Genomic DNA, 27,521 nt, shown 5'->3' with positions numbered 1-27,521 from the left:
TTTAGAGAAGTTTTGGAGCACACTAGTCAAAACATTAAGATGAGAATAACCAAAAGGACTCTTTTCGAAACCAACTACTCAAGAGAAGAAATAGGTAATATTCTAAAATTCTAAAAACTTGCAAAAACAAATCATTAATTTACTGTGCAATGAACAAAATCCTGCATTTATATTTAATGTTTGTTTATAATTATTGCTATTTTTGTTACACTTTTTATCAATTTACCTTTTTATGTGTTTTTTTTTTTTTTTTTTTTTTTTTTTTCCTTCCAGTTTTTCTCTTCTTCTGTATTTATTTGTTTGTTTATGTTTTGTTATATATATTTTTGTTTGATTTTTATTTTATTATTATGATATATATATTTTTTGAGGTCACTGAGGTGAGGCGCAAGCGTTTGTGCCACGCAAAGCTCTCGGCCAGTAATACATGTAGGTCTTCCTTTGACCTCATTGAGGGCGCTATTTGTGCAAGTGACATCTTATGTAAGCGGTCTGTTCCCTGAGGGTAGCTTATAATGATATCCTGCAAGACTTAGAAGGTAGAGAGTCTGCTAATTACACATCAATGTGAGGGTAGACTTGTGGACAAGTCGTTTAATGTCTGTTGCTTGATAGCGTTCCAACTCTGTTCCGAATTTCCCCGCGATTCCCACAGTATTCTCACGAGACTGCTGGACCTGCGAGACTACTGCTCTCACGACTACGGTCCAATTTTATGGGGAGTAGAAGTCGGCAACCAGCAGTTCGCGTGAGAGCAGTGATCTCACGGGAGCACCGCCACAACTCGACTATCTCACAGCAGCAAACCATTAACGACGTGTCCACAAATCTAACGTGAGGGTAAAAACAAACTATCTTCATCCCTAGTGATGCAATTATTTAAGGGTTTGATTACTTTTTGTACGACACAAAACACAATCATTAAACTACCACGGTTTGAAGATTGTCATGGTAGAAAGCTTCCCTTATAATATTACTTGCTGAGGTGCTGTAGTTTTTCAGAAATGAGTAAAACAATTTCTCTGTAATTTGATTATGGGAGACAAAAACTATTTAAGCATGTCTACGTATTTACCAGTACTGGTATGTACTGGTATGTACTCTTCTGAAAACATCACTCTGTGTTTTCCACTTTTTTCTCTCAAAAACTTGACTACAAATGAAGTTGACACTTCTACGGGTAAATTATATTACATATATTATCTTCATTCATAGTGAGTTGGGATTCATGTCATGGCCAAACAACCTGATCTACAAAAGGGTACCAAAACCCTTTAAAGCCATTGGACACTTTCGGTACAGAAAACAAATTTAAAGTTCACAGATTTACAAATAAGTTACAGGGTTTACAGAAGGTAATGGTGAAAGACTTCTCTTGAAATATTATTCCATGAAATGCTTTACTTTTTGAGAAAACATTAAAACACCATCAATTCTTGATATCGAGAATTACGGATTTATTTTAAACACATGTCATGACACGGCGAAATGTGTGGAAACAAGGGTGGGTTTTCCCGTTATTTTCTCCCGACTCCGATGCCCGATTGAGCATAGATTTTCACAGGTTTTTTATTTTATGTAGAAGTTGTGATACACGAAGTGTGGGCCTTGGACAATACTGTTTACCGAAAGTGTCCAATGGCTTTAAACCTTGTTTTATGTTCTGCTTTTTGTTTTGTTTTCCAGTTTCAATACACTCCTACTGCAGAAGGAAGAACTGGAGCAGAAATACCTACATCTCCTCCAGATCTTAGACAGTGAGAAGACTGCCAAGTTGAGTCTCCGTCAACAATGTGAGGAACTCACTAAGGAAGTCATAAGACTCAAAGCTGAGGTAAGTAGAGTGAGGAACTTGGTAAAAGAGGAAACGATTTAGCCAAGAGCTATCTTAGTAACTCATAACCAGTTTGTAGGCGAATAACTGAGTTGAGTATTAGAAATTCATTTATAAATTCGTAAGACTCCAAGCTTTGGTGAGTGTGAGTGAACAACTCGCTATAAGAGGAATTTATTCAAACCAAAGCTTATGAGCTTTCTGAGTAGCAGAAGTTATTGGTTGAAAAACTGAGTTTAGTTTTAGAAACTCATTTGAAAAGTCATAAGACTCTACAGCTCTACCGAACTGGACAGAAATGCTTCAGATGAAATAATAACTGTGCCTCTTGATTTAATTTTCCCCATAATCTGTATGTATTGCTGTGCCCTGTAGAAATCTAAATTCAGTCGAGACATGTTTCCCTTGGCTCATAAAGCAGTTAGCATACTTGTCTCGAGTAGTGTAACCATACTTGACATATTTATCTATATGTGCATAGGCAGCACTGAGAAGGAGGGCATTTGTTCCCCCCCCCCCCCCCCCCCCGGTACTTTCTTTGCTTCTTTGCCCCCCCAGTTTGCTCCCCCAATTCCCACCTCAGCCTTTTCCCTGATGGGCGAAATTAAATTAATTCCCAAACATTTTACACCCAAATCAGTGTAATTATCTTAACCCCAGCTCAAGAGTGATGCTGGTGTAAGTTTATCATTGTAGTACGTTTGCCCACCCCCTTAAATTTAACCCTGCCCCTTCCCCTCCCCCAGGTTTACAGGTATGGCGCCATCGCTGTCTATGCGATGCTGGTTAACAATCCATTTATACATGAGTCATAGTTTATGTTTGGAATAATTCTTGGAAGTTTTCCCATTTATGTTCTTTTTTTTTTGCATTTCAGTTGAATATACTTCAGAAGAAGGAGAGAAAGCTTTCAAACTCAATTCATGAACACTTTTCAGAAGAGCCAGAGAATATCAAGAAAATCAAGAGGGTAGGCGTGGAATATCACACTTATTTATTCATTTATTTATTTGTTTCTTGTTAAAAGAACACGTTGCCTTGGATCGGTCGAGTTGGTTTTTGAAAAGTGTTCTGTAACCGTTTGTTATAAAATGCATATGGGTAGAAAGATGTTGTAAAAGTAAAATACAATGATCTACACAAATATGCCTCGAAATTGTGGGGTTTTTTTTACCTCGTCGACTAACACGGTCGGCCATTTATGGGAGTCAATTTTTTTACTCCCATAAATGGCCGACTGTGTTAGTTCGCGAGGTAAATGGAAAAACGTGCAATTTTGAGTGATACTTATGTGGATAATTATATTCTACTTTTAAAACATCTTTCTAACAATATACATTTCATAACAAACGGTTTCAAACGCTTTTTATAGACCAACTCGTCCGATCCAAGGCAAGATGTTCCTTTAATGTTGCAATTATGTAGGGTTCTCCACAGGATTTTCCAAAACTTTTGGGCATCTGGACCCAAATTTGGGAGGTTTTGCCAAAGCACGCTGACTTGAAAGGAGGTCCTCTGAATATTTTATGCTTGGTATTTATGTTGGGCTTAAAAGGCCCTACTTTGCAATCTGGAGCAATCTAAATAAGCCTTTCATTCAATTTTAGAAGAAAGTGATTTATTTGATTTGTTTCACTTTTTGAAAAGAAAAAAAGAAAAAAGAAAAACAATTATTTTCAGTAAAGCCTGCATCTCCGTCCACATGTTTGCAGACTTTTTGAGTGGTTTCAGGTACTAAAATTGACTCCATGATGGATGCAAACTGGTCTCCTTTTTTGTGTTTGTCTTCAGGAATTTAATAGAAATATACAAGTTAGCTGGTTTAAGAAGAGACGTTAAATCGCGGTACAAAACCCTTCCAAGGAGAATCAAGGGTAACTTGGCAAATTTCCAAAATTGTCTTCCCCCTCCCGAGCGTTTTAATAGTGTCTGCGGTTACATATCACATCAGACAACTTAATTATTCCGCTGTAACTAGGCAACACATTTCTGGTGTCTGTAGTTGGATGGTGGTGGAGACGAGGACACAGAGCAGAATTGCCTCCAGCACAGGTTAGATTTGAACCTGTGACCTTCCTTTAAGAGTGCCTACTCTATCGGTTTGCCTTAAGGTGGGGGGGAAGAGTAGTGGTAAAGAGAATAAAATGTGATTTTCTGTCTTTAGATAGAGAGAGGGAGAGAGAGCGCAAATTAGATTATTGGATTGTGGGGGAGCAAAATGATAAAGATGTCATTTGGGGTTGGGTCTGAAAGTTCAGTGCACTTCATGTGTTACTTCTTCTCGTCCCTTCAACTTTACCATGCAAGTAGATCATCATTCACACATTAAAGATCAGCTTGAAAGAAATTAACTTTATTCTTTTGGTATAGGAAGGTTAACGAGTCCGTAATGTTTACATATATTTCAGTTAAACTCAATAAAAATTGTTTCACAATGTAAAGAAAGCCCAATTCTAATAGTGTCATGCACGGCCAAATTGCTGAGTTTCATTAAAAGCCCCTTAATAAGTGCTAAGGGATCAAGCAGCGCTGTGATGTCACAATAATGACTTGATCCAAACAAGACAATGAAAAATGCATAGTGAAGATAAACAACCGTCATCCAGTCCAGTTCACCCAGGGCCCAATTTCATAGAGCTGCTGAGCACATTTTTGCCTTGATAAAAACAGGATTACCAACCAAATTTCCAGGTGGTTTTCAGGATAAGCAAACAACAGCTGAATACTAGTAACAAGCAATATGTAACAAATGGAAGTTTGGTTGGTAAATCTGTTTTTATCGAGGCAGAAATTTCATGCTAAGCAAATTCTTGTGCTTAGCAGATCTATGAAATTGGGCCCAGTTATTTAGCACTACATGTAGCTAGCAAATTACTCACACAAGGCAGTATCTAATAAGTAGTTTCTACTAATTAGTTTCATCAATCAAACAAAGCCGTAAATAATTTTTGTTTTGATACTGTGAGGAAATGAAAGTTTGATGCCAAATATGTTAAAAACAAAATGGTGAACATCGTCAAAGCCATTGAATTGTCAAACGATATAAATAAGACAATTGAGGATAAAGAGAGCCTAAGTTCATCAATTGTTGGAATGATCTATTCTTCAAAAAGGAAAGATGATGCGGAGCAAAAAAAAGCCTGAAATAAATGAAAGTATAAAAGGACAAATTTGAGCCTTCTCGGCAAAAGGACACTTTTAAGGAACATTACAGAATTGGTTTTTGCTAACAAAACAGTTGCTGGCAGTGTAAGCACTTTATGTAATCCACCATATACATAAACTGACAAACCTGTAGAAGTTTGAGATCGTTCGGCCATCTGGGTCACGAGAAAATAGTACAAAACCGATTACACATTTTGCATGACATTTTTTTAAAAACAAAAATGAATAAAACGCTCACTGAGCCATAAACAGGAAATTAGTTTTATTTATTTCTCAAAAAATATGACATTTCAGACAGAATTATTTCAAAGGATGTTCCTTTCTACTATCATCATCATTAGACCGTGTAAATTTTATGTAAATCTGTGATCTTCCTGATTTTTGTTTCTTACCAATTCTGTAACGTTCGAAAGGACAAATGTGGAAGGAAGCGATGGGTAAAAAAAACATAGTGAGTGCATTGTGCATGGAATCATCAGGAGGCATGGCAGAATGGCAAATGGATTCTGCCCTCGTTTGATTTGATTTGATTTGACAAGTAGACCTTTTTAGCATATGACGATTCCCCACGGCAGAGCTAAAAAATAAAAAAAGGGGGGGGGGAAATCACAAATTATTTAGTTTCACCCAATCTTGTGTGTTGAGATTTGAACAAATGAAAGAAACAAAGTCTATCGAAATGGCTGTTGGAGTTTCACAAGAAAAAAAATGTATCTTTTTCTGAAGGGGTTATATTCATTCAATAATAACAAATGCAAAATTATACTTAGGATGGTTTCCCTCGGCAAAAGTGAAATGATCATGGCAACCTTCTGGTTGTTTTTGTTTTTATTATGTTTTGTTGAGGGCTTTTTCTGTGGAAGGGGGAATGGGGATGATCGATTTGAAAAAGTGTTTTTTTTTCTAGGGAGGTGTATCAAAACCAAAGTACAATTTTTGTTTACTTCAAATAGGCACATAAATTTATTCTGCTTAGCAGAAATAGGTTACCATCCAAAATGCCAGGTGATGTCTGTTATTTGGTGCTCGGCTCCCTTTCTTTCTAAGCAGTATTCCTGTTCAGTAAGAAGCTCTGCGAGTGTGCACATGGCCCAACACCATAAAGCTTGTAAGCGTTAAGAGTATGCTAGGTGTGAAAAAAGCCCTTTGTTAGCAAAATAGGTGAACCGGCAAGTCAACTTAGGGCTAGATGGCTCAGTTAATCCAGAGGTAGTTGGTTCAAATCCCCTTCTAGATTTTTCTTTGTTCGTCCCCAAATTGTTTTTAAAAAAATTCACCCAGTGATTTTCTTTCCTTATGGTTTATTACTTAACAACAGAAATAACTTTAAACTATGATCATCCTGCCATTAAGCCTATGTAAGTCAGCTTCCCAAGTCTCTACAGTAACAATGCAATGTTGATTCCCCTTATATGGGTGAGGAATCAGACTAATATGCCCTTTTACACTTCTTCAGAATCTTCAGAAATTATACTGCATGAAAACGCCTTGGAAGGCTTTTTAAACACACAGTTTGTTGTGCATGCTCGTGCAGGCTACCTAGATTTTGAAATGGGCTTTTTGTGTTAGATTTCCGAGGTTTATGGCGTCAAGTCTGGTTTTGAAGTATTTTAAATTCGTCGTCTCTTTCATATCAGTTGGTATCGGGTTGGTATGGGTATAGTGAAAACTTGTAGCAGTCTTTGTTAACTGTGACTCTTTTTAGGTTGTTTTTGTGATAGTTTCTAGATGGTCTGTTGTGTGGCATTTCCTCCCGCGTCATTTTGAGGTGGTCTATGTCGGATGGAGCAGGATTGTTTAGTTCTTTGGTCAGGTTGACTTGAATATAGGAGGCAAACAAGATGGCCCTGAATCGCTCAATAAAATAATATGCACTGACTGGATGCTGGTTAAGCTTACTTCCCTCCTGCCCCCTTCTCAACCAACCATTTGATAAAATCAATAATTCCCCCTAAGAGCAAAGCATCGATGCGTGCTCTGAAAATATTATTGCACCCAAGCATTTGTACCCTATTAGGATATGCCCCGGGTAGGGGGACGAGAGAAGGTTGAGGGTGGGTGAATGAGTAATGCTTGGGTTGTGCTTTTGACATATTTATTCAAACAGGCTGTTTAAAGGTACTGGACATTATTGGTAATTACTCAAAATAATTGATATCATAAAAACTTACTTGGTAATGAGCAAAGGGGGGCTGTTGATAGTATAAAACAATGTGAGAAACGGCTTCCTCTGAAGTAAGGAAGTTTTTGAGAAAGAGGTTATTTCTCACTCAAATATTAAAAGACTTCAGGCCTGAAAATATTTTAGGCATCTGAACACACAAATTTGTGCTCCAATGGTGTTGCGGATTAGCAGAGTGTGGGTTCGAGTCCCAGTTTTGACAAGTGTGTCTTTGAGCAAGAAACTCACACTATTATTGCTTCGTAGGATGTAAAGTTGTACATGTCCTGCTGTAATTTCTTCTTTTTTTGAGAGAGTAATACAGTTGCTTAATTCTTATGGTACAAGAAACTACAGTAAAAAATACAGGTAAAAAAGTGTGCAAGTTTGTACATGGAACAAAGCAATGTACGTCAGACCAAAGTGGTTTCAAAATAGGGTTTCACAACCCACCCTGCCATCAGAAATGTTCTGCTTAGCAAAAAGAAGCAGGATTCCATTTATATATGGTCCATGTGACATAGTAATTAGGCTGGTAACCTTTAGATGGTAAGCATAGTTTTGTTTTGCTTAGCTAGTTTTTTTGGCTTAGCAGCTCTATGAAAATGGGCCCCGGGCCCTTACGGCTCTGCTTTTCGTAAGCAAAGAATTTGTGCTTACAGAAGTAGCCTATTTCATTGGTTAGCAGTGAATTTTGGCTTTTGACCATGCGCACTCCACATTACCAGGCATTCTACGTTTAAAAGCCTAGTGCAGAAATTCGCCTCTTGCTGTTCAAGCGGAGAATGGTGATCGTAAGCGCAGAATTTGGCGGTTAGCAGAGCCATGAAATTACAGGCCCTGGTCTATAATTCCCATCACTCATTGTTTAAGTGCTTTTGACTGCCAGTCTTCTTTACGGCTAATTGCCTTGAATGGATATTGGCTGAGTTTGACCTGACCTTGATGTAAGATCTATTAACACGCACTGTCAAGTGGAAGGTGATTCTTCGACCATCATTGCTGTTACTGACAGCTCTAGAAAATTACTGGAATAGCAATTAGAGCTCTTGTTCACAGCGTTGATGAATAGTACATCCAGGTAACAACTAAAGAAATAACACTTAAAGTTTGGAAACCCCTTTTGACTTTTAATAAATTTTGACCCCTAGGCCTTTGAAAGTAAATAGTAATGACGATGTTCAACAGTACCCTCTTGTCACAAGTTTTAAAATGTACTAATTATACTTAAGGTAATTTTTTTTTACAAATGCGTACCTTGAGAACCACCGCTGGTATGCTTTGGCTCTTTGTATTTTCTGTGAATAATTAATGAATGGAAATTTGAATAAATGTTAAAGACCTGTTTTGACCTGGTTTCAGGTCCAAACCGAAAGTTTAACTTTATGTTCATACTTATTTCATAATTTTCAATATTAACCTTCTATTCACTCCATCAAAACACCTAGCGTTTATAAGTCTACAGACACTACATTTCCAGTAATAATTTTATTGATGTAAAGCACGGTCCACAACAACGTTAACACTGCCAGATCGTGGAGGAAGCAAAATACAGTCCATACCATATACATTGTAATTTGTAATTGTAACAGACATGGCAATAAATATATTAAGAATGTTTCTGGTTATTCATCAGTTCCTCTTATTCCCTTGCCCATCAGGCTTCAATAATAGCCCATCCCAAACAACTGATAAAGATCCTTTATAGACTTCCCCCTATAGTCATACCCTCACAACCTCGTATCCGATCATCTTGTGTTTCCTTACTCCCTGATGGCCCTACCCTGGCAAGGTAGAAAAAGCTTGCCAGAGGAGGGGGGGGGGACAGTCGCTGAGGCACTTGCAGTCCTCTTTGTCCATGACAGCCAGATTGTGTCGGGGGGGGGGGTTTGAAGACTTCAAAGATTGTTTCATCAGAGATAGGTTCTTGCTTGTCAATGATGTGCATCAAGGGACCTACATCTTTCTGTTGTTACTCTGATTGTTTCCGTCCTTTTTGCATACAGCAGCAATAATAGCTTCTGAGGTTGATGGCCCCCGTGCAGTATCTGCGGGCGAGCATCGGGGAAAGAGACGGGAAAAAACACAAAAATTGAGTGAAATCACAATATTGCTGGGAATGCATGTACACGACAGATTTCTTAGGGTCTTGCATGTCTGTTTATTGAATATACAGAGTGGAACCATTACTGACTTGGCCAGGGATGCGTAATTTGGATGAGTACATCTCTGTACATGTTCCTACTCAATATATGCACAGACACACATGGTTTAGGTGCATGGTATCCTGTTGCTCTCGGTTACGGTCCTCGCAAATCGGAGTGATTGTGCTGAATGTCCATCATTATTCCTTTTTGGGGGGGGGGGGTTCTCCTCCTCCACCCCTTTTTTTGAAGTGAGGGTGATAATATTTCTCTATAAATAAGTACACAAGGTCTACAAGAAAATAGGCACTACAGTTATGGTAAGGATGATGGGAAAATTGTTGATAAAAATTATTTGCACAAATTGGGCTAAGAATTATTTAAAGGCAGTGGGCACTATTGGTAATTGTCAAAGACTAGTCTTCACAGTTGGTGTATCTCAACATATACATAAAATAACAAACCTGTGAAAATTTGAGCTCAATCGGTCGTCGAAGTTGCGAGATAATAATGAAAGAAAAAAGACCCTTGTCACACGAGGTTGTGTGCTTTTTGATGCTTGCTTTCGAGACCTCAAATTCTAAACTTGAGATGTCAAAATCAAATTCGTGGAAAATTATTTCTTTCTCGAAAACTACGTCACTTCAGAGGGGAGCCGTTTCTCACAATGGTTTATACGATCAACCTCTCCCCATTATTTGTAATCAAGAAATGTGTTATGACAATAATTGTTTTGAGTAATTGCCAATAGTGTCCACTGCCTTTAACACCCACAGTTTTGAGAAATCTTTGGGAAGAACCTTAAAAGATTGTACAGAATTGGTAAGAAACCTAAATAGGAAGATCACAGATTTACATAAAACTTACACGGTCTATTGACATCCCTTGAAATATTTCTGTCTGAAATTTCATATTTGAAATTTCATATTTGATGAGAAATAAATAATCGTATGTCGCGTTTAGAGTTTATCGCTCAGTGAGCGTTTTATTCATTTGTGTTTTGCCACAAAGCAGTGCACAATTTGTAATTGTTTTTTCACTATTCTCTCGTGACCCAGATGGCCGATCGATCTCAAACTTCTACAGGTTTGTCAGTTTATGTATAATGGCGGATTACATAAAGTGCTTACACTGCCAGCAACTTTTTGGCTAGCAAAACCAATTCTGTAATGTTCCTTTAACTACGATATCATTTTTGTAGGACGAGTTGGTTCACTGTGCACCATGAATGAGGGCTCCTCCTCTAATTCCCATTTTGTGGGTATTCCAAGCATGTAGCCTGACAAAATATTAAAGCCCAGTTCATATTTCATCTGCAAATCATTTCATTGTTTTTACAGAACGTGAATGCAAAGAGAAATTGGGAGATCATAAAAAATGAGATTGCTATATGAATTTAAAGGGATGCTACTCTGATTTTGTTGTATACTCTTTTTTTTTTCAGACATTCATTCACTGTAATGCATTTTTTTGCAATAATTATGAACAAATATTAATGAGGGAAATATTTGGAGGTGTGTGACAATTTCATGTTTTGTTGATGTCTCTGAAGATGTGATTAATGCTTAATAAAATTGCAAGGCCAAGCAAGTTTATAAGAGCACTAGTGGAAGTTTTTAGATCAATCTTTCCTTCATGAGCATTTTTATTCTCTATCTAAAGGGTATATACACCATTGATCCTGTGAAACAATCATTGTTCACAGGCATGGATGCTAAATTGTTTTGCCAATGGACAGTTTCCACTAGATGTCACACAATTGTCGGCCATTTTTACGAGCAAAGATACATCATTTGTTAGTGCACAACTATGCGTTATACAGGAATACCACGTGCGGTATGCGGGGGTCTGTGAACCACTTGGCTGTGTTGAAAAAAGGAAGTGCTTGACACAGCTCGAGGCCAAGTTGCTCTTAAAGCCATTGGACCCTTTCGGTAAACAGTATTGTCCAAAGGCCCACACTTTGTGTATCACAACTTATACATAAAATAACAAACCTGTGAAAATTTAGGCTCAATCGGACGTCGGGAGAAAATAACGGGTTAACCAACCCTTGTATCCGCATGTTTCGCCGTGTCATGACATGTGTTAAAAATAAATCCTGTAATTCTCGATATCGAGAATTGAAATTGTTTTACTGTTTTCTCAAAAAGTAAAGCATTTCATTGAATAATATTTCAAAAGAAGTCTTTCACCACTACCTTCTGTAAACCCTGTAAGTTATTTGTAAATCTGTGAACTTTTATTTTTTTTCTGTACTGAAAGGGTCCAATGGCTTTAAAGATTGCATATATCTAACTACACATGCATCTACACCTTCTCAAGTTCTCAAAATTTTGTTCTGCTTGCCATTTTGTTAAATTTTTTTTATTATAAATGCTAGTTGCCAGACACACAAGGCCTGAAGGCTACTTCAATGTGTGGGCTACAAACCAACTATTCTTCCAGGGGCTGTTGCCCCCTACTCATGGGGATAAAACAGGGTTACCCCCTTTAGAGCAGACTAAGCACTACCTCCCAAACATTACGAAGTATGTTATGGTTAAGTTTCTTGCTTAGGGACACAAGTCACAACCAGGATTCGAATCCACAGTATGCTGATCAGCACCCGAGCTTGAATCCGATGCTCTTAACCACTAGGCCATGACATGCCACAAAAGCTAATCTTTCTTCCTTTCATCCCCCTCCTCACACACTACAGGTACAGAGTTTCATCAGAGGCTGGCTCTGCCGTCGTCGCTGGAAGGCTATTGTCCAAGACTACATCCGCTCCCCGCACGCAGAGAGCATGCGCAAACGCAACAGCATCGTGTTTGGTATGGTGGAATGCGAGCGGGAGTATGTGGAGCAGCTATCCACGCTGGTGTCCTGCTTCTTGCGTCCTCTCAAGATGGCCGCCAGCTCCAAGAAGCCGTTGATCTCTCATGAGGATGTCAACTCCGTGTTTCTCAACAGGTAGGTGATACTTAATTTTATTTCATTCGGTTTTGATTGCCTGTTTTATTCCACAAAAGAAACATTCGCCTATCACCTTTGGGAAGGAAGAGTTTCAGAAATATTTACTGGATCTGCTGCCGATTTTTTACGAAATGCTAGGAATTCTATCTCAAGTTTGGACGAGTTCTTGTCCTAACTTAGGATTAATCAAGAGCACATGACAAGAAAACAGGCACATTTCTCAAACTGTCTCATCGTAAAATCAAGGTTGGCAAGAGTATTACAAGGTTGCTCGTTGGCACAAAGATTTGTTGTGTATAATCACCATTGATGCACTGGGGTACAATCTCACGGCTCCGCTTATCGCTGGATTCTACGCTTACGGCACCTTGTAAACACATAATTCTACGCTTATGGCGCCTTGTTAAAGGCAGCGGACACTATTGGTAATTACTCAAAATAATTATCAGCATAAAACCTCTATTGGTAACGAGTAATGGGGAGAGGTTGATAGTATAAAACATTGTGAGAAACGGCTCCCTCTGAAGTGACGTAGTTTTTGAGAAAGAAGTAATTTTCCACGAATTTGATTTCAAGACCTCAAGTTTAAAATTTGAGGTCTCGAAATCAAGCACTTTCGTGTGACAAGGTTGTTTTTTATTTCATTCATATCTTGCAACTTTGACGACCAATTGAGCTCAAATTTTCACAGGTTTGTTATTTTATGCATATGTTCAGATACACCAAGTGAGAAGACTGGTCTTTGACAATAACCAATGGTGTCCACTGTCTTTAACACATAATTCCATGGGCACTCAGCGTGGAATTATGCAGTGAGCAGAGCCATGAGATTGTATGAGACTGTATGAAGATCTTGCAGCCCCTTTTACTACTCTATGTTATATCTTGTCATCTGAAATGATTGAGTGGAAATAAAATTGAACTTGAACTTGAACTTGAACTTTGATTAAAAACTCAGTCTGCCTCCATGATGCGTTCACTCCATCGAGGCGTGCAGCTGAACATAACTTGTAAGACCAAATAAAAATAAAAACTTGCTGAGCTTCAGCTGCCTGGCTTCCTTTTAAGAGGCTGCCTCGGGGTTTTTTCTATCTTTTTATTTTTACAATACAAAAAGGATACATTTTATTAATCTCAGATGAAAACAAATGAAAATGTCCTAGGCAGTTATCCTAAAAAATGTGTCAAGCGGCCATTTTGAAGGAAAACAAATCCTTCCTTTTTTCAAAAAGGCAGGCCCCAAACATGTTTTTTTTTTAGTTGGCCTAATTGCTCTCCCCTCTCTCCGCTCATCAACGACTGCGATGAAAAATCAAGTATCGTACTAATTTCTTGCATCAGTGGGTATGATTTATTAAATTGAGCTATTAGGCAATGTGAGGGGTTGACACACTGAGTTCTGATGTGCAGTCCACAAACCCACTGCATTACATAGACACCAATATCAGCCAACATGTAGTCACCATATGGTATTCGATTTCTGACCATGGAGTCGTGGGTTAGTTGGTCTTAATTGGAACTAGTCAGTTCTCTCAGGTGAAGCTAGGTTAGTTTATTAGCAGTCCTGTGTGCTTCGTTTTTGAAAGGGAAAGGGCACCAAGGCATTTTCTCCTTGGCAAAGGGCACCCTACACACACCATGTATGAAGAGGGCACCAAGGGGGCATGGATGCAATCGCCTTCATTGCCTTTGTTACTTATCAGGCCTGTATTAGGCTTAACGTTTCGCATGTTACCATCAAATTTGATTGATTATGTATTTTTGCTTTTGAAGTGGGTAAAACAGTTATTTTGGGGGGTTTTGCTCAGGGAGATGTAGCACTATGGTACTATGGTAGTGTTTTGGTTATCCTTGATTGCAAACTACACATTTAATAGATGTTAAATTTGCATCGGGGATAAAGAATATTATTATTATTTTTTTTTTACCCATACACCGATGTGTGTCAGCACTGTATACTCAGTACTTTCCCCGAGTCCTGTGAAAAAATATCACAGGCATGTTACTCGGGTGGGATTCGAACCCACGACCCTTGCAATTCTAGAGCAGTGTCTTACCAACTAGACTACCGAGGTTGCCCGGCAGCTAGACGCAGTTCGAATCCTACACATTCAAGAGTCAACATGAGGTTGGAATTCTCATCATGTTGGCCCAATCTCAATAAGCTGCTTCAGAAGAAAAATATCAACTGAGCCATTAGTTGGAGGTCTCCTTATTTTGTCAATACATTTGTTTGAGGGGCCAGTCGGAAGCAATTCAACCTGTAACTGCTGTATAGCGAGGGATCTCACCCAATCATTAGGGCTACATGTAGATGGCTCAGTTGGTCAATCGCCAGCACAGTATTCAGGCGGTTGCAGGTTCAAATCCTGCTCAAGTCAATATTTTATGTTCAACCCCAAGTTAACTCAAATTTACCCAGTCAGGTTCCCTTGTTGTTTATTACTTGATACACATGTCACAAGATCAGAAAAGTATGAGAGGGGACCAGTTGCTCATGTGTGACTTGATGCCTCTTAAAGACACTGGACACTATTGGTAATTGTCAAAGACCAGTCTTCACACTTGCTGCATCTCAAAATATGCATATAATAACAAACCTGTGAAAAATTTAGCTCAATCGGTCATGGAAGTTGCTAGATAATAATGAAAGAAAGAACACCCTTGTCGCACAAAGTTATGCGCTTTCAGATGCTTGATTTTGAGACCTCAAACTCTAAATCTGAGGTTTCTAAATTCGTGGAAAATTACTTCTTTCTCGAAAAACTACATTACTTCAGAGGGAGCCGTTTCTCACTATGTTTTATACTATCAACAGCTCCCCATTACTAGTTACCAAGTAAGTTTTTATGCTAATAATTATTTTGAGTTATTACCAATAGTGTCCACTGACTTTAATGGGGCACCCTACTTGAGCGCTTGTGTATAATGGATCGGCCACTCAACCCTAATTAAAAATTGCCATACATACTGGCATACTTTAGATCCACAAATTGAGCTAAAGAATGTCAAGAACAATCACCCCAAGGTACAAAGTTGAGGTTCTACGTACTAGAATGGGAATATAATACGCATGAACCATGGCCCAATTCCAAAAAAAAAAGCTTAAGAATAGATCAATCTTGAGATGGGTATCAGTCTTAATTGCAAAGAAAAGTGGGATGTCGGAATACAAATCGTCCTGGCAGCAAGAAGATGAATCTCAACGTTTTGTGAAACGATTCCCTGTGGGACACTTGTCATTAACCCCAAAGTTTCTAGTTCATGGCAAACACCCTTGTAGACACTCAGACAGGCCTCCTCCGAGCTTCTTAGCAACTACAGGGATCAAAGTCTGCTGCTTGGGACATCGTTGGCTTCATTTCCATGTAGCTAGTTTAAAGGCACTAGACACTATTGGTAATTACTCAAAATAACTGTTTGCATAACAACTTACATGGTAATGAGCAACAGAGAGCTGTTGATAGTATAAAATCGTGAGAAACGGCTCCCTCTGAAGTAATGTAGTTTTTGAGACAGAAGTTATTTCTCACTAAAATATTTGAGTTTTAATAAGAGACCTCAGCTCGAGGTCCCGAATTCAAGGCATCTGTAAAAGCACACAACTTGTGCAATAAGGGGTTCTTTTTCTTCCATTATTCTCTCGCAACTTTGACAACCAATTAAGTCCAAAATTTCCACAGGTTTGTTATTTTATGCATGTTAAGATACACCATGAGTGAGAATACTGGTCTTTGACAATTACCAAAGGTGTCCAGTGCCTTTAAAAATGTTGCCGAGAAGTGTGTCCAGCTGTGGCTGAAACATGGTATCTAGTGTTTCTAGTATAGAATCGATAAGAAGAAGTTTTCCAAAAAATAGAACAATCAAAGTATAATCAACGTCTACTGCACTGTGTGCAATGTCAACTTTGCCCTTCATTGAAACGTCCCCCTTCTCTGTAGGGTCGTTAGCATGTCTAGAAGATTGAGTCATCTGTACTTTTTATTCTCCTTAATTAGGAGTTAACTCCCAGAGTGAAATTTACACCTCATTAACTGTGTAACTCTTGACAGACAGTAACCAGCGGGCTTGTCTCGCCAATTGTATTACCTTCTGTCCAGGAGATAGATGATGGAAACAAATGGGATATCTCTCTTTTTCTTTCCGTAACACAAAGAAAATTCCTCTTAATTAGCTACGGAAACCGTTGAAGGGATTCAGTCAATGTCAATGTAAAAGTCATTATGTTTTTTTCCCAAGCAAAGCACAAGCCTGTGTATTTTTCTCAAGATTTTTCCTAATTCAGGTTTTTCTCAAACTGCCCTTTCACCATCAGATTTTCTTGACAGAAATAAATCAACCACACCAAAGGGAGAAAGATTTAGTCCACATTTTGTCCAAACCTGTAGTTTTGTCTTTCTGCATGGTAATGCACAGAATCTGTTACCCTCCTGAGTTGTAACAACTGGAAAGTTCCGGGTCTAAGGGGGCACCGAGGCCCGCTAGACATTTTCAGGACTTTTCACATTTTATCAAATCTCCTCCCTGAAAATAAGATCATTACAAGCCAAAGTGGTTGGGTTTTATATTGTTTAGCATTAGTTTCTCTATGATAATAGCTATGGAGTGATGTATGTTAGAAGTATTTTTATCCAAATAGGGTAAATGTCAACTCGATGCAAGAGAGAATTTTAAGAAATATTGAGCCTTCGCAATAATAATAATAATAATAGTGGCTTCTTACATTGTATATAGTGAGCATATCGGTCACTCAGTGAAGCTCAAGCTGCTTTAACATACAGTATTTTCCTGCAAGGTATAGTGGGACCATGTTTGAATTATGAGACCTACTCCTTTGGCATCACAAAACAGCTTCATTTCTTTCCATGGTCTGCCATTTTGGGAGTCAAGTTACATGTAAAAATATGATTGGGATCTAACTACGCCCGTTGCCTCAAATGCGTGCTGACATACATGAAATCTGATTCCCAAAATCAGGCCTGATACTTCACAGAGGCAAACGAAGGCGATTGCCTCCATGCCAGCTGGTCATTGCCTTGGTGCCCTTGAAATGCTCCAGTAGAATTTTATAATTTCCTCATAGTGTGTTCTTCTTCGAGGAGAAAATGCCTTGGTGCCCTTGTCCTTGCAAAATCGAAGCCTACATGCCTGCAAAACAGCACAGGATTTTACATTGATGATTATGAAAGGTGAATCGGATCAATAGGTGTGCTTTTGGTTGTGGTGATGTGTAGATAAAATTCAGGATTTTGAACTCATTGAGGCAGGCAGTTGGGGACTGACTGTATTTGTTATTATTATTATTTTGATTTATTCGGCCATTTCACAAAGTACAGCAACGATACTTGCAAACAAAAGTTAAGCTACAGGGGAAAACAAATAATAAACATATTGTACAGAACTACCTGTAGACCTAAAGGTTAAACAGCCAATAAAGGATGATCTCAAATATATAGATATCACAGTTTGCTAATAGCTGCAGTCCATAGGAAACATTAAAAAAAATACAACGAGTCTCTTACCTCACGTTAAAACATGGTAAAAATGGGTTTTTCTCCAGAATGCTCCAAGCCAAATTTCTGAAGAACGGGGGTCAAACAAACCCGCGCGACAAAGGAATTGTGACATCAGTGGCGGCTATTTGATGTGGAAAATAGCGCCCTCAGTTTGCCAAAGCTGGAGAACTGTGTTCAAGCCCAATTAGGGGAAAATCGTCACTGGCGTCAAGGGGTCATTATAATAGATAAGCCGTTTTTGACTCTCGGCTGAAAAAGCTGTGCGGCCTGGTGCATTTTTGACTCGAGTTATTGAGAGCAAATTTTGAGAGTAAAATGGTTATTAACCGGTATCTACGATGTCTATTTGGCCATAAAAAGGTATAGTTGAAATATTGAGATCATCCTTTATTGGCTGTTGAAATAGCAACTGAAGCACTGGTCCTGAATGAGGATGACTTACAGAAGGTTTGGAAACAACAAGGAACATGTGGAGAATAGATGAGAGATGAGGGTAGATTGGGTAAGAGTAGGAAATGTGGTTGGAGAGGGAACAGCAGGGAATTAGGAACAGAGACAACCCAGTTCATGCTGGCCAGAATTTAGTACACTTTTCAATTTGTCTGTAGTTTCAGTTTTGGGGCAAGGGTTTTGTGGATGGGTGGGACGGGGATCAGATGACGTTAAGAAAATCTGTAGTGAATAGTTCTACTTTGAATCCTTATTGTTTGATGTCGGAAACCAGCAAAATGTCAATATATTCTAGCAGGTGGCTGTACTTGTAAATGGGGTTTTCATATTCCAAATATAGCCGTATACGTAGTTGATGGCATTTGGATTCATGTATAATAGTATCCGTGACATCCTCACCATCCCTCACCATCCCACGAATGATCTTTTTGTAAAGGTTTGCCGGTCCCGCTTTCCTGGAAAGATGCTTGTTACGTTAAATGTCGAGAAATTGGGGGGAAAGACCGGGCAATTAAGTTGATCTTTTTGTGATTAAGCACCCACATTGGCAAAGGAGATTGATGTGTGGTGTGTGTATTAAAGGGGTATATGCAAAGTGGTGCACCAAAGCACCATAGTTTACCCAAAGCACCATTAATTTATGGTAATTTGCATTGTGGTTAGAGAATATTAATTGTTTGTCGATTGAGGAAAGTACTGAGAACACACAGTGCTAAATCAGCTTTTTGTGAGATATGGCGGACACTCAATTCAATAAGGCGTTTTTTCATACTTTTGTTGGAAAATAACGCTAGATGAGAATTGATCAGTATATAGAAAGGTAACAACAACAAAAGCGCATATATTAAGTATACACAATTAGTATAATGTTAAAGAGAAGGCACACGTTTGGTAATTGTCAAAGACCAGTGTTCTCACTTGGTGTATCCCATCATAAGCATAAAATAAAAAGCCTGTGAAAAATTGGGCTCAATTGGTCGTCGAAGTTGCGAGAAAATGATGAAAGAAAAAACACCCTTGTTGGACGAATTCGTGTGCTTTCAGATACTTTCTAGCTAGAAGTCTTTTAATATTTTAGTGAGAAATTACCTCAAAAACTACGTTACTTCCCACAATGTGTTATACTGTCAACAGCTCTCCAAATATGCTCACCACCAAGTCAATTTTTAAGTTAATATTTGTTTTGAGTAATTACCAAAGGTGTACCTTCCCGTTAAAGCATGGTTTTGGTACTTAGACAAATTTACCCAAACCAAATAGTGTTCTAGTAATGTGCTTACCATAACTCAAAATGGCATAAACAGGTCGGTGTAGGGGTTAAAATCAAATAGTATTCCTTATCCCCGATGCAAAAATTAACATTCATTAAGTTATCAATAATTCTCAAATGAACTTTTTATTTTTTTGCAAGCACTTTTAAAAAGTTTCCTACAATATATATGCACTCACGAACAAACAACGAAAAAACAAGAGGACAAAACATGGAAAACATATCAAGCAACATTTAAACATTTACATCTCATTCAAATAGCTTTAATTTGAAAATGTATTTGGACACCCGGCGGTATTACAATATGACTTGATTATTTCCATCATTTCTAGATATAAGCGGAAACGGCTTCGGCGTCGTAATTCGATCTTTTGAGAATTAAAAAAAAAAGGTCCCTACTGGTCAAGAGAATCGGTGCAGGCATTGAAGACTCTTTATTAAGAGGAAATTGTATATTACACGTACCGGCAAATCAGCATGTGTAGGGGGGGTCTAAAAATAACACTTGTCGCAAAGTGAATTGCTAAGTGCATGCCTTCGTACATCATGACGGCAGACAGTACATGCTCTCTTGGGCATATTTTAAAGACAGGTTACTTTTCTGCTTTCTCTTGTCTAATGAAATTTAAAGGCACTGTACACGTTTGGTAATATTGTCAAAGACAAGCCTGTGAAAATTTGGGCTCAATTGGTCATTGAAGTTGCGAGAAAATGATGAAAGGAAAAACACCCTTGTTGGACGAATCTGTGTGCTTTCAGATAGTAATAAAAAGACTTCTAGCTAGAAGTCTTTAATATTTTAGTGGGAAATTACCTCTTTCTCAAAAACTACGTTACTTCAGAGGGAGATGTTTTATACTATCAACAGCTCTCCAATGCTTGTTACCAAGTCAGTTTTTAAGTTAATATTTGTTTTGAGTAATTACCAAACATGTACCTTCCCTTTAAAGATATCTTATATACTGGGCAATTAATTTTATTTTAGATACTAAAGTAAAGAATGGTGGGGGAGGCAAGTCTGTATTAACAAACATTCAATTCATTTTGTGGTATATTTTTTAGTCTGTAGAATTTATTACAAAATGAAGAGCACGTTTTTGTATCTACACCTTTTTGGCACATCCATTGTTTTCGATTGGCACCTTGAGTTCTTGCTGCACAGGCTGATAGGTCATTGGCCACCAACCTCCTAGTTTAGCCTTCAAGGCTGTAAGAAGGAGCAACCCACTGAAGACTGAAGACATGTTTGAGGGTAATACTCACAATTATGTGAGACCTTAAACATCTTTTGCACACAGAAACAACAAATGAAGAAAAACAAAATTGTGGTGTTTTTTAGTATTTTTGTCTCGGGTTGATTTCAAGTTTTTAATTTGTTTTTTTTTACGTGGATAAATGTTGTTGTTTTTTTAGTTGTTATCAGTGGTAACTTTATACAAATATAAATCAACTTTATGTTGATGTGCTCAAAATCTTTTTTAATTAATTATTTTTTTATTTATTTATTTATTTATTTTGTGTTTTCTTGCTTTGTTTTCCTTGATTAATCGTTTTGCTCTTGTCTAGGTTTGTCTGTATTTTGGTACTTCCATTCCTTTTTGGTGTTTTTGACGTTTTTTGTAAAGAGCCCAATGGAACTAACCCTAACAAATTGGCTTTTGGGGTGTTATCCTTGGATTATTTTGTGCAGTATTTCTATTTTGAGTTCTATTTTGGTTTATCTTATTTCATTGTCTTTTCTCCTATTGTTATGTATGTTTTCTTGCTGTATTTGTATCCGAATAAATAAATCAATCAATCAATCAATCAACATACATAATGATAACAGATGTGATGATTACGCATGTATGTCCCTATTGTACTCTAGCACTAGGCTTTCACACTTGTTAATTACACTAATTAATTACTTAATTAGGAGAAGTCTTACACTATCCAGCCACAAACAATTAATCATGTTGAAACCTAGATCTTGTTCGTAAGCCATACAAATCGTTTACTACCTGTATAGGCCAGGAAATCTTCTGATGTATGCACTTTTTGTTTGCAAAAATCTTCTACTGAAGCCAAGAAAAATCTTTTGTACGTCCTGATTTTGTCCCCTTTTTTTTTTCACCGAGCCATATAAATCCCACTATGAATTTGAATGGCCTTAATTTGTCAGGGAGCCCTTCCATTTTGTGTGCAGTGTATTAGGAGATTGACTGCCTTCCCCTAAAGTGAGGCGATCCGATGTCAAGCTAAATGGGTATGGCCCAGTTTCAATACCTGGCTCGAATGTAAGGTGATAAAAATCACTTCTCTGACTTTAGTCTATGCTTCGTTTGAGAATATTTTTGTTGGTAAAATAAAGGTGCACTGTGGATTTTTCAAAAGAGCCAAAGATCTGTGACTTCAGCGTGGGGGCCGTAAACTCCAGACTTGACAACTCATGCGGTCTCTGTTGAGTCTGTTGAGTCTTTTTTTTTATTTTATTATTTTTTTTTTTTTAATACTTATACCCACATAGCAAATGAGATCGAAATAAACAGTTTATGGAAATGTTTGGAGTAATTACCAACGTTTACCCTCCCTTTAAGATAAATATGTCAATATGGGTATTTGCATAAAGTGTTTACACTGCCAGCAAATTGTTTTGCTAGCAAAACCAATTCTGGAATGTTCCTTTAAAATAAAAAAACAATTTTTTTTTTTTATAGCTTTGATCCTTTGAATGACTTCCCCTTTTGAATTCTAATGAGGTAATGATATATGTCCCCAATAATGATGAATGGACAATGGTGTATGAACAATGGAAATATGGAAAAATTGAAACACAAATTATCCATCAAGTATTATATACCGTGCTTGAGCAGATAAATAACCTTTCATGAATGAGGACATTTTCAGAACACAATGTTCGTTAACTCAATAGAGAAACTCATAAAAAAAAACATTCATAATGAAGTTGCTGATTGTCAAATTTATTTCAAAAGAAATGGATTTCTAATAGAACCGGAAACATAAATGATTCACGACTCTTCTGTGTCAATGAGAAACCTGCAGCTCCCTGAGGCACCGCAAGGTTTTGTCATCTGTATTTTTTCTTCTTCTTTTTTCCCCGCTGTATGTGACATTTTGGATTAGTAGGCCTACAGCCATCAATTGATGCAGTTTCTGTGGGTGGGACCTCCTTTTCTCAGAATGTCATGCTTCGTAAGGGTTTTTTATCTTTTGGGTTTTTCCCCCGCAAAACTCCCAAAAATACCAACCATTTACACAAAAATTATTTGAGAATTACCATTAATTGTTTTAATTATCCTCCCACGAGGTACGGTGTACTTTCTCCTCTCCCCTTAAAATTGAAACCATAAGCAATTTCAAAAAAATAATAGTACAGGTTGTTGTCTTTATGGGGGATGTTTCCTTTGTTTTTTTAGTAGGTATTTTGTTGTGGTTTTTAATGCGACACATTTGGGATTACCCTGAAACATATTTTATAAGTCCTTCTAGCAAGAAGATGTTCCTCTTCCAAACGAAAGAAAATATTAAAAATTATCTGAAAAAAACAAAATCTAAAATTTCGGTCGAAAAAAAAAGGTGCATTTCTGTAGTTTTTATTTGAGACGTAGGAAATCTTCTGAAATTTGGCATTCATCCTCCATGACATTTTAAATGACTATTCCTTTCAACAACCCATCTCCAGCCTGTAGATACTTTCCTAGTTTCTTCATACAAAAAAAAATGATGGAAAAATATCCATTAATGCTTAATAATTTACGAACGATCCCAAAGATTAAATTTGCCTTCCAGTCTAGTGTGCATTTAAATATTAAATGAACCTTGAATATTTCCATGAACAATTTTCCTCTCGGAAGACGTTTTGCTCATTTCCACCTTTTAGCTCATTATGTTTCACCCTTCTCTTCAAGCGAAATACACCCCCTAGCGGATAAATGAAATCTCCCGCAGGCTGTCAATCGCTTTTTATCATCGAAAAACATAACTGACATAACTGACATTTTGTTTTACGACCCAAAACAATTTGACTTCCCTCATTTATTAGATAATCCAAGGCCATTGTCAACGCTTTATTTATGCAATTTATGTTAATTGTTAATTTAGTTAAAGGGTTTGGGTACTTTTTGTACGACACAAAACACAAAAATCCACAGATTTACATTAAACTTACATGGTCAAAAGATAATGATGGTAGAAGCTTCCCCTTCAAATAGATCAGTTGCTGGGGTGCTGTAGTTTCAAAAAATGAGTAAAAAAAATATTGAAAATAATTTTTTTCTCACAGTGAGGCGTAAACTTAACTATTTCAGCATTCCACAATGGATTTACGCGACTCTCCAGAAAAATTGCTCTGTGATTTTCGCTCATTTTCTCAAAAACGTGTCGACTAATAAAGCTTAAATTTCTACTGGAAAATATACATCTCCATGACATCAGAATGCCAATTTCAGGGGGGTAGAGTGGTTGTAATGTAATATATGTTCAGCCCTATAGTGTCTCTGATGTGCCTGTTCGGGGTTTCCCTTTTGCACCAATGTTTTTTTTTTATGTATTTGTGCAATGAAGGTAATAAAATATAAAATAAAAACAAAAAACAAAATAATAATGACTTCAAATTAAAGTAAAAAATTGGTTAAAGGAACATGTTGCCTTGGATCGGACGAGTTGGCCTATCCAAAGCAATTTCGAGGCAAATTTGTGTAGATCATTGTCTTCTACTTTTACAACATCTTTCTAACCAAATGCATTTTATAACAAACGGTTACAAACGCTTTTCAAAGACCAACTCGACCGATCCAAGGCAACGTGTTCATTTAATAGCTTTACGTTTAGACCCTAGCAGAGTCTTTCTCAAAGGCTAAAAGGCAATCATAACCAAACAAGTGCAATCATTATGACAAACATTTCTCAGACATACAGCCTGAATTTTACTTAACAGGTTGATTTTGAAGCACTACTGGAATTAAGAAGGATCACAGTGTTCTTTCCTTCATGTTCATGGAATGAAAATAAAATTTCAAGAACCTGTATTGAATTTAGCGGTGATCCTATATTCTTACGACTACAGGGAGTTCTTAGAACTGCAGTTGGAGTTGAAACTTTAAATGATGGAAGTTTAGCTAAGAGAGGTTTCGCAGTGACACCATGTGGAGACCATGTGAATATTTCTTTTTTGGAACCACGGTGTCAATAAAATCTTCATTTTTTCCTGTAACAGAGATTTTGTGCCAATCTTAAAAAAATTAAATTAAAAAGGTTTTGCTGTAACACCATGTGAATATCTCTTTTTTGGAACCACAGTGTCAATGAAATCTTAATTTTGTTTCATGTATTTTATGTTTTTTTTATGCCGATCTTAATATTTGTATCAAAAGCATTACCTGAAATAGATTTAATGAATCTACTAATTACTGTACCAGAAAACTCTAATGCAGTAACAAAAAACAAATGCAGTCAGTCTAAACTCTGATAAATGAAGGAATTTTTTAGCATCGGGTTAAAATAAAAGACAGAAAATAGTACCCCTTCTTTCAGAATGGGCGGAGATAATGTACATGAACTTCTTCAGCAATCAAACGCTAATCCGACTGTATCTAATAATACTAACACTTATCAATGCATTGATGGAGCGTACATCTCTACAGCATTATAAAACCATTGTGACCGACTCAATCTCTCTCTCAGACTAAGGCAGGTGATCTACTCTCCAACGCCGCCGTGGAAAGTAATTTATGATTATTTCCACAGCGAGTCGATCTGGCATTATTTCTTGTTCTTCTTCTTCACCTCGCGTTAACCTAAATCTGAATAAGGGGGGAACTCATGCGTTTGATGACATGTGTAATATAAATGTAGATGAGGTTGTCGGACAAGATGAAGTCGCCTCTTTAGTTCTTGAAGATCGTCGTTGAATTATTTGCTTCTGGCCTGAATCACATTTTTGTAGTGCATATGTTTTTCTTTTTTTGACTGTTGCTGCGCGCAGTTGTTATTTATTTATTTATTTGTTTGTAGCGGTGCAGTATTTATTCTTTGTAATTTTATAGTTTACATTGTTTTAGCTCATTATTTGGGAATTTTTGTTAAGAGTGGTATAGTGGAAAACAGTTAGCTTTCGCTGATGTAGAAGTATTTTGCTGGCACAATATCTAAGAAACATTCAATAGGCCTAAGAAAGTAACTGCGATTGTTTTTAATATTCTATAAAAGTAATCCATTTTGGGGTCAGTTTAATATGTCCTGTTCCCGTGTTTTCCCACTAATGGGAGACTTTAACAGCTTCACACACGCGTACGCGTTAGGCACACGCTTTAAATCGCGTCAAGCTGCGTTTTTGATAGTTGCTTCAGCTTTTTCAGCAGGAGATGGTCGTTTGTGCCATAAACTGATGAATACTGGACCCTCCTAATCTATTTGGTTCGGCACGACTCTGGCGCGCTTGTCTGAAGCAGGTGTTAGTCTTTAAGAGTCATCACCTTGATGGCTTATTGCTGTTTCATCACCTTGACCACGAATCATTTACTACTCCAATCTAAAATATAAAACATACCTCATCTTAAGAAGCAAGAAACACTTGTCTTAGAACCAAGTGTTCTCCCGAAGATTCTCCTGAATTGAAACCAGGTCTTCTGATATTTTTGGTGTATATCTTTGGTTTTGAAACCCCTATCTGTGCAATCTTTTTTATTGTAAATGGTTGTATCTTGATGATTTTTGTTACTCTGACCTTAAGTCAATCTTTATTTTTTGTGATCTTTTTTCTCTGTTGTGCCACACTTGGATCAGAACACTAGGTTGTGCATAGGGAGATCCCAGGAAACCCCACCCTTTCCCCATTCTGGAAAACGAAAAGAAAAGAAAAATATAGCATATAGCAAACAATCTGTAACACTATCCTATAGCCTTTATGTGCAACCACTCTCCCCCCCCCTCCCCAACAAAAAAAAGGAAAGAAACGTACATCTTATATCAAAAGTGCCGTTTTTTGTAGGACTTCCTACCGATGGCCTTTATGTGCCACCTCCCTACCCCCCCCCCAAAAAAAAAGAAAAAAAAGAAGCATACAGCATATAGCAAAAATGCCATTTGTAAGACTTCCTCCCGATAGCATCTGTGTGCCACCATCCTCCCCCCCCCCCCACAGTCTGTTCCCCTTTTACCTTCTTCAGCTTCCTCCTGATATTTTGCAAACAATGAAATGGCATTTGGATGAACCCATGTTGACCAGCGGTTCATGCTCTGGTCGTTCTGCAAATCGTCTCGCTGTTACAGCGATGACTGCTGACCTTTCCAAGGTAGTGTGGGTATCTCATTTGGGGGGAGATATATATGCCTGAGCCCCCTGGCTCCTTAAAGGAGTAATGAAGAGTTCTTGCTCTTTTTGGGGTGGGTAGGGGTGGGGACGGGTACAGGCGCAGAGGGGAAAGTGGGGGTTGGGGATAAAGTAGACACACTCTCACTTGCAAGTTACAGCGTTTTCAAGGGTTCTTATTTAGGGGAGGGAGATATATACATGTACATGTATGCCTGAGCCTCCTGGCTGGCTCCTTAAAAGGTTAATGAATAGTTCTCTCTCTGTCTTTCTTTTGGATGGGGGTAGGGGTGGGTAGGGTGCGGGTGGGGAGATAAAGTAGACACACTCTCATGTAAACTTTTCAGTCAATACAACATAATTACCAAGCTGTGAACTCTCAAATTCTGTAACTGTTTTTAAAAAAAAATTAACGTGCAAATTTTATTCTTTTTAACTACTGTTGTGTGTTTTTATTATTATTATTTTTTTTAAATAAACCTTATCGATTTGAATTGAATTGAAACAAGTAGAGTGAACAAAATAGAACAATGATTTGTGTTTTGCTGGTTTTGCAGGCTTATATTTTTTATTTTTTATATTTGATATCCAACAGCGGATAACCACTAGTTAAGAAATAAAAGATGTTAAGCAAAAATATTTGTGAAGCAAAAACAATTCTTGCTTAGCAGAACTGGGTTATCAGCCAAAAGGCCATGTGTTTATACATTG

The 27,521-nt window shown here is 37.6% G+C and overlaps 1 protein-coding gene across 4 annotated transcripts in view; it reads left to right on the top strand.

Annotated features, from left to right (window-relative positions):
- Nucleotides 1-27,521, top strand: part of LOC117295309 (ras-specific guanine nucleotide-releasing factor 2-like) — a 95,669-nt gene that overhangs the window by 37,433 nt on the left and 30,715 nt on the right. For all 4 annotated transcript variants that reach the window (XR_004519676.1, XM_033777869.1, XM_033777868.1 and 1 more), the window contains exons 4-6: nucleotides 1,687-1,834; nucleotides 2,712-2,804; nucleotides 12,006-12,259. Coding sequence is in view for 3 of the 4 variants with exons in the window: in XM_033777869.1 (XP_033633760.1) it covers nucleotides 1,687-1,834; nucleotides 2,712-2,804; nucleotides 12,006-12,259 (495 nt within the window). In the remaining variant the exon portion in view is untranslated. The remainder of the gene's footprint in view (nucleotides 1-1,686; nucleotides 1,835-2,711; nucleotides 2,805-12,005; nucleotides 12,260-27,521) is intronic.

The sequence above is a fragment of the Asterias rubens genome, chromosome 10 (assembly GCF_902459465.1).
Source record: "Asterias rubens chromosome 10, eAstRub1.3, whole genome shotgun sequence".
NCBI lineage: Eukaryota > Metazoa > Echinodermata > Asteroidea > Forcipulatida > Asteriidae > Asterias > Asterias rubens.
This window is presented reverse-complemented; position numbering and strand designations above follow the sequence as displayed.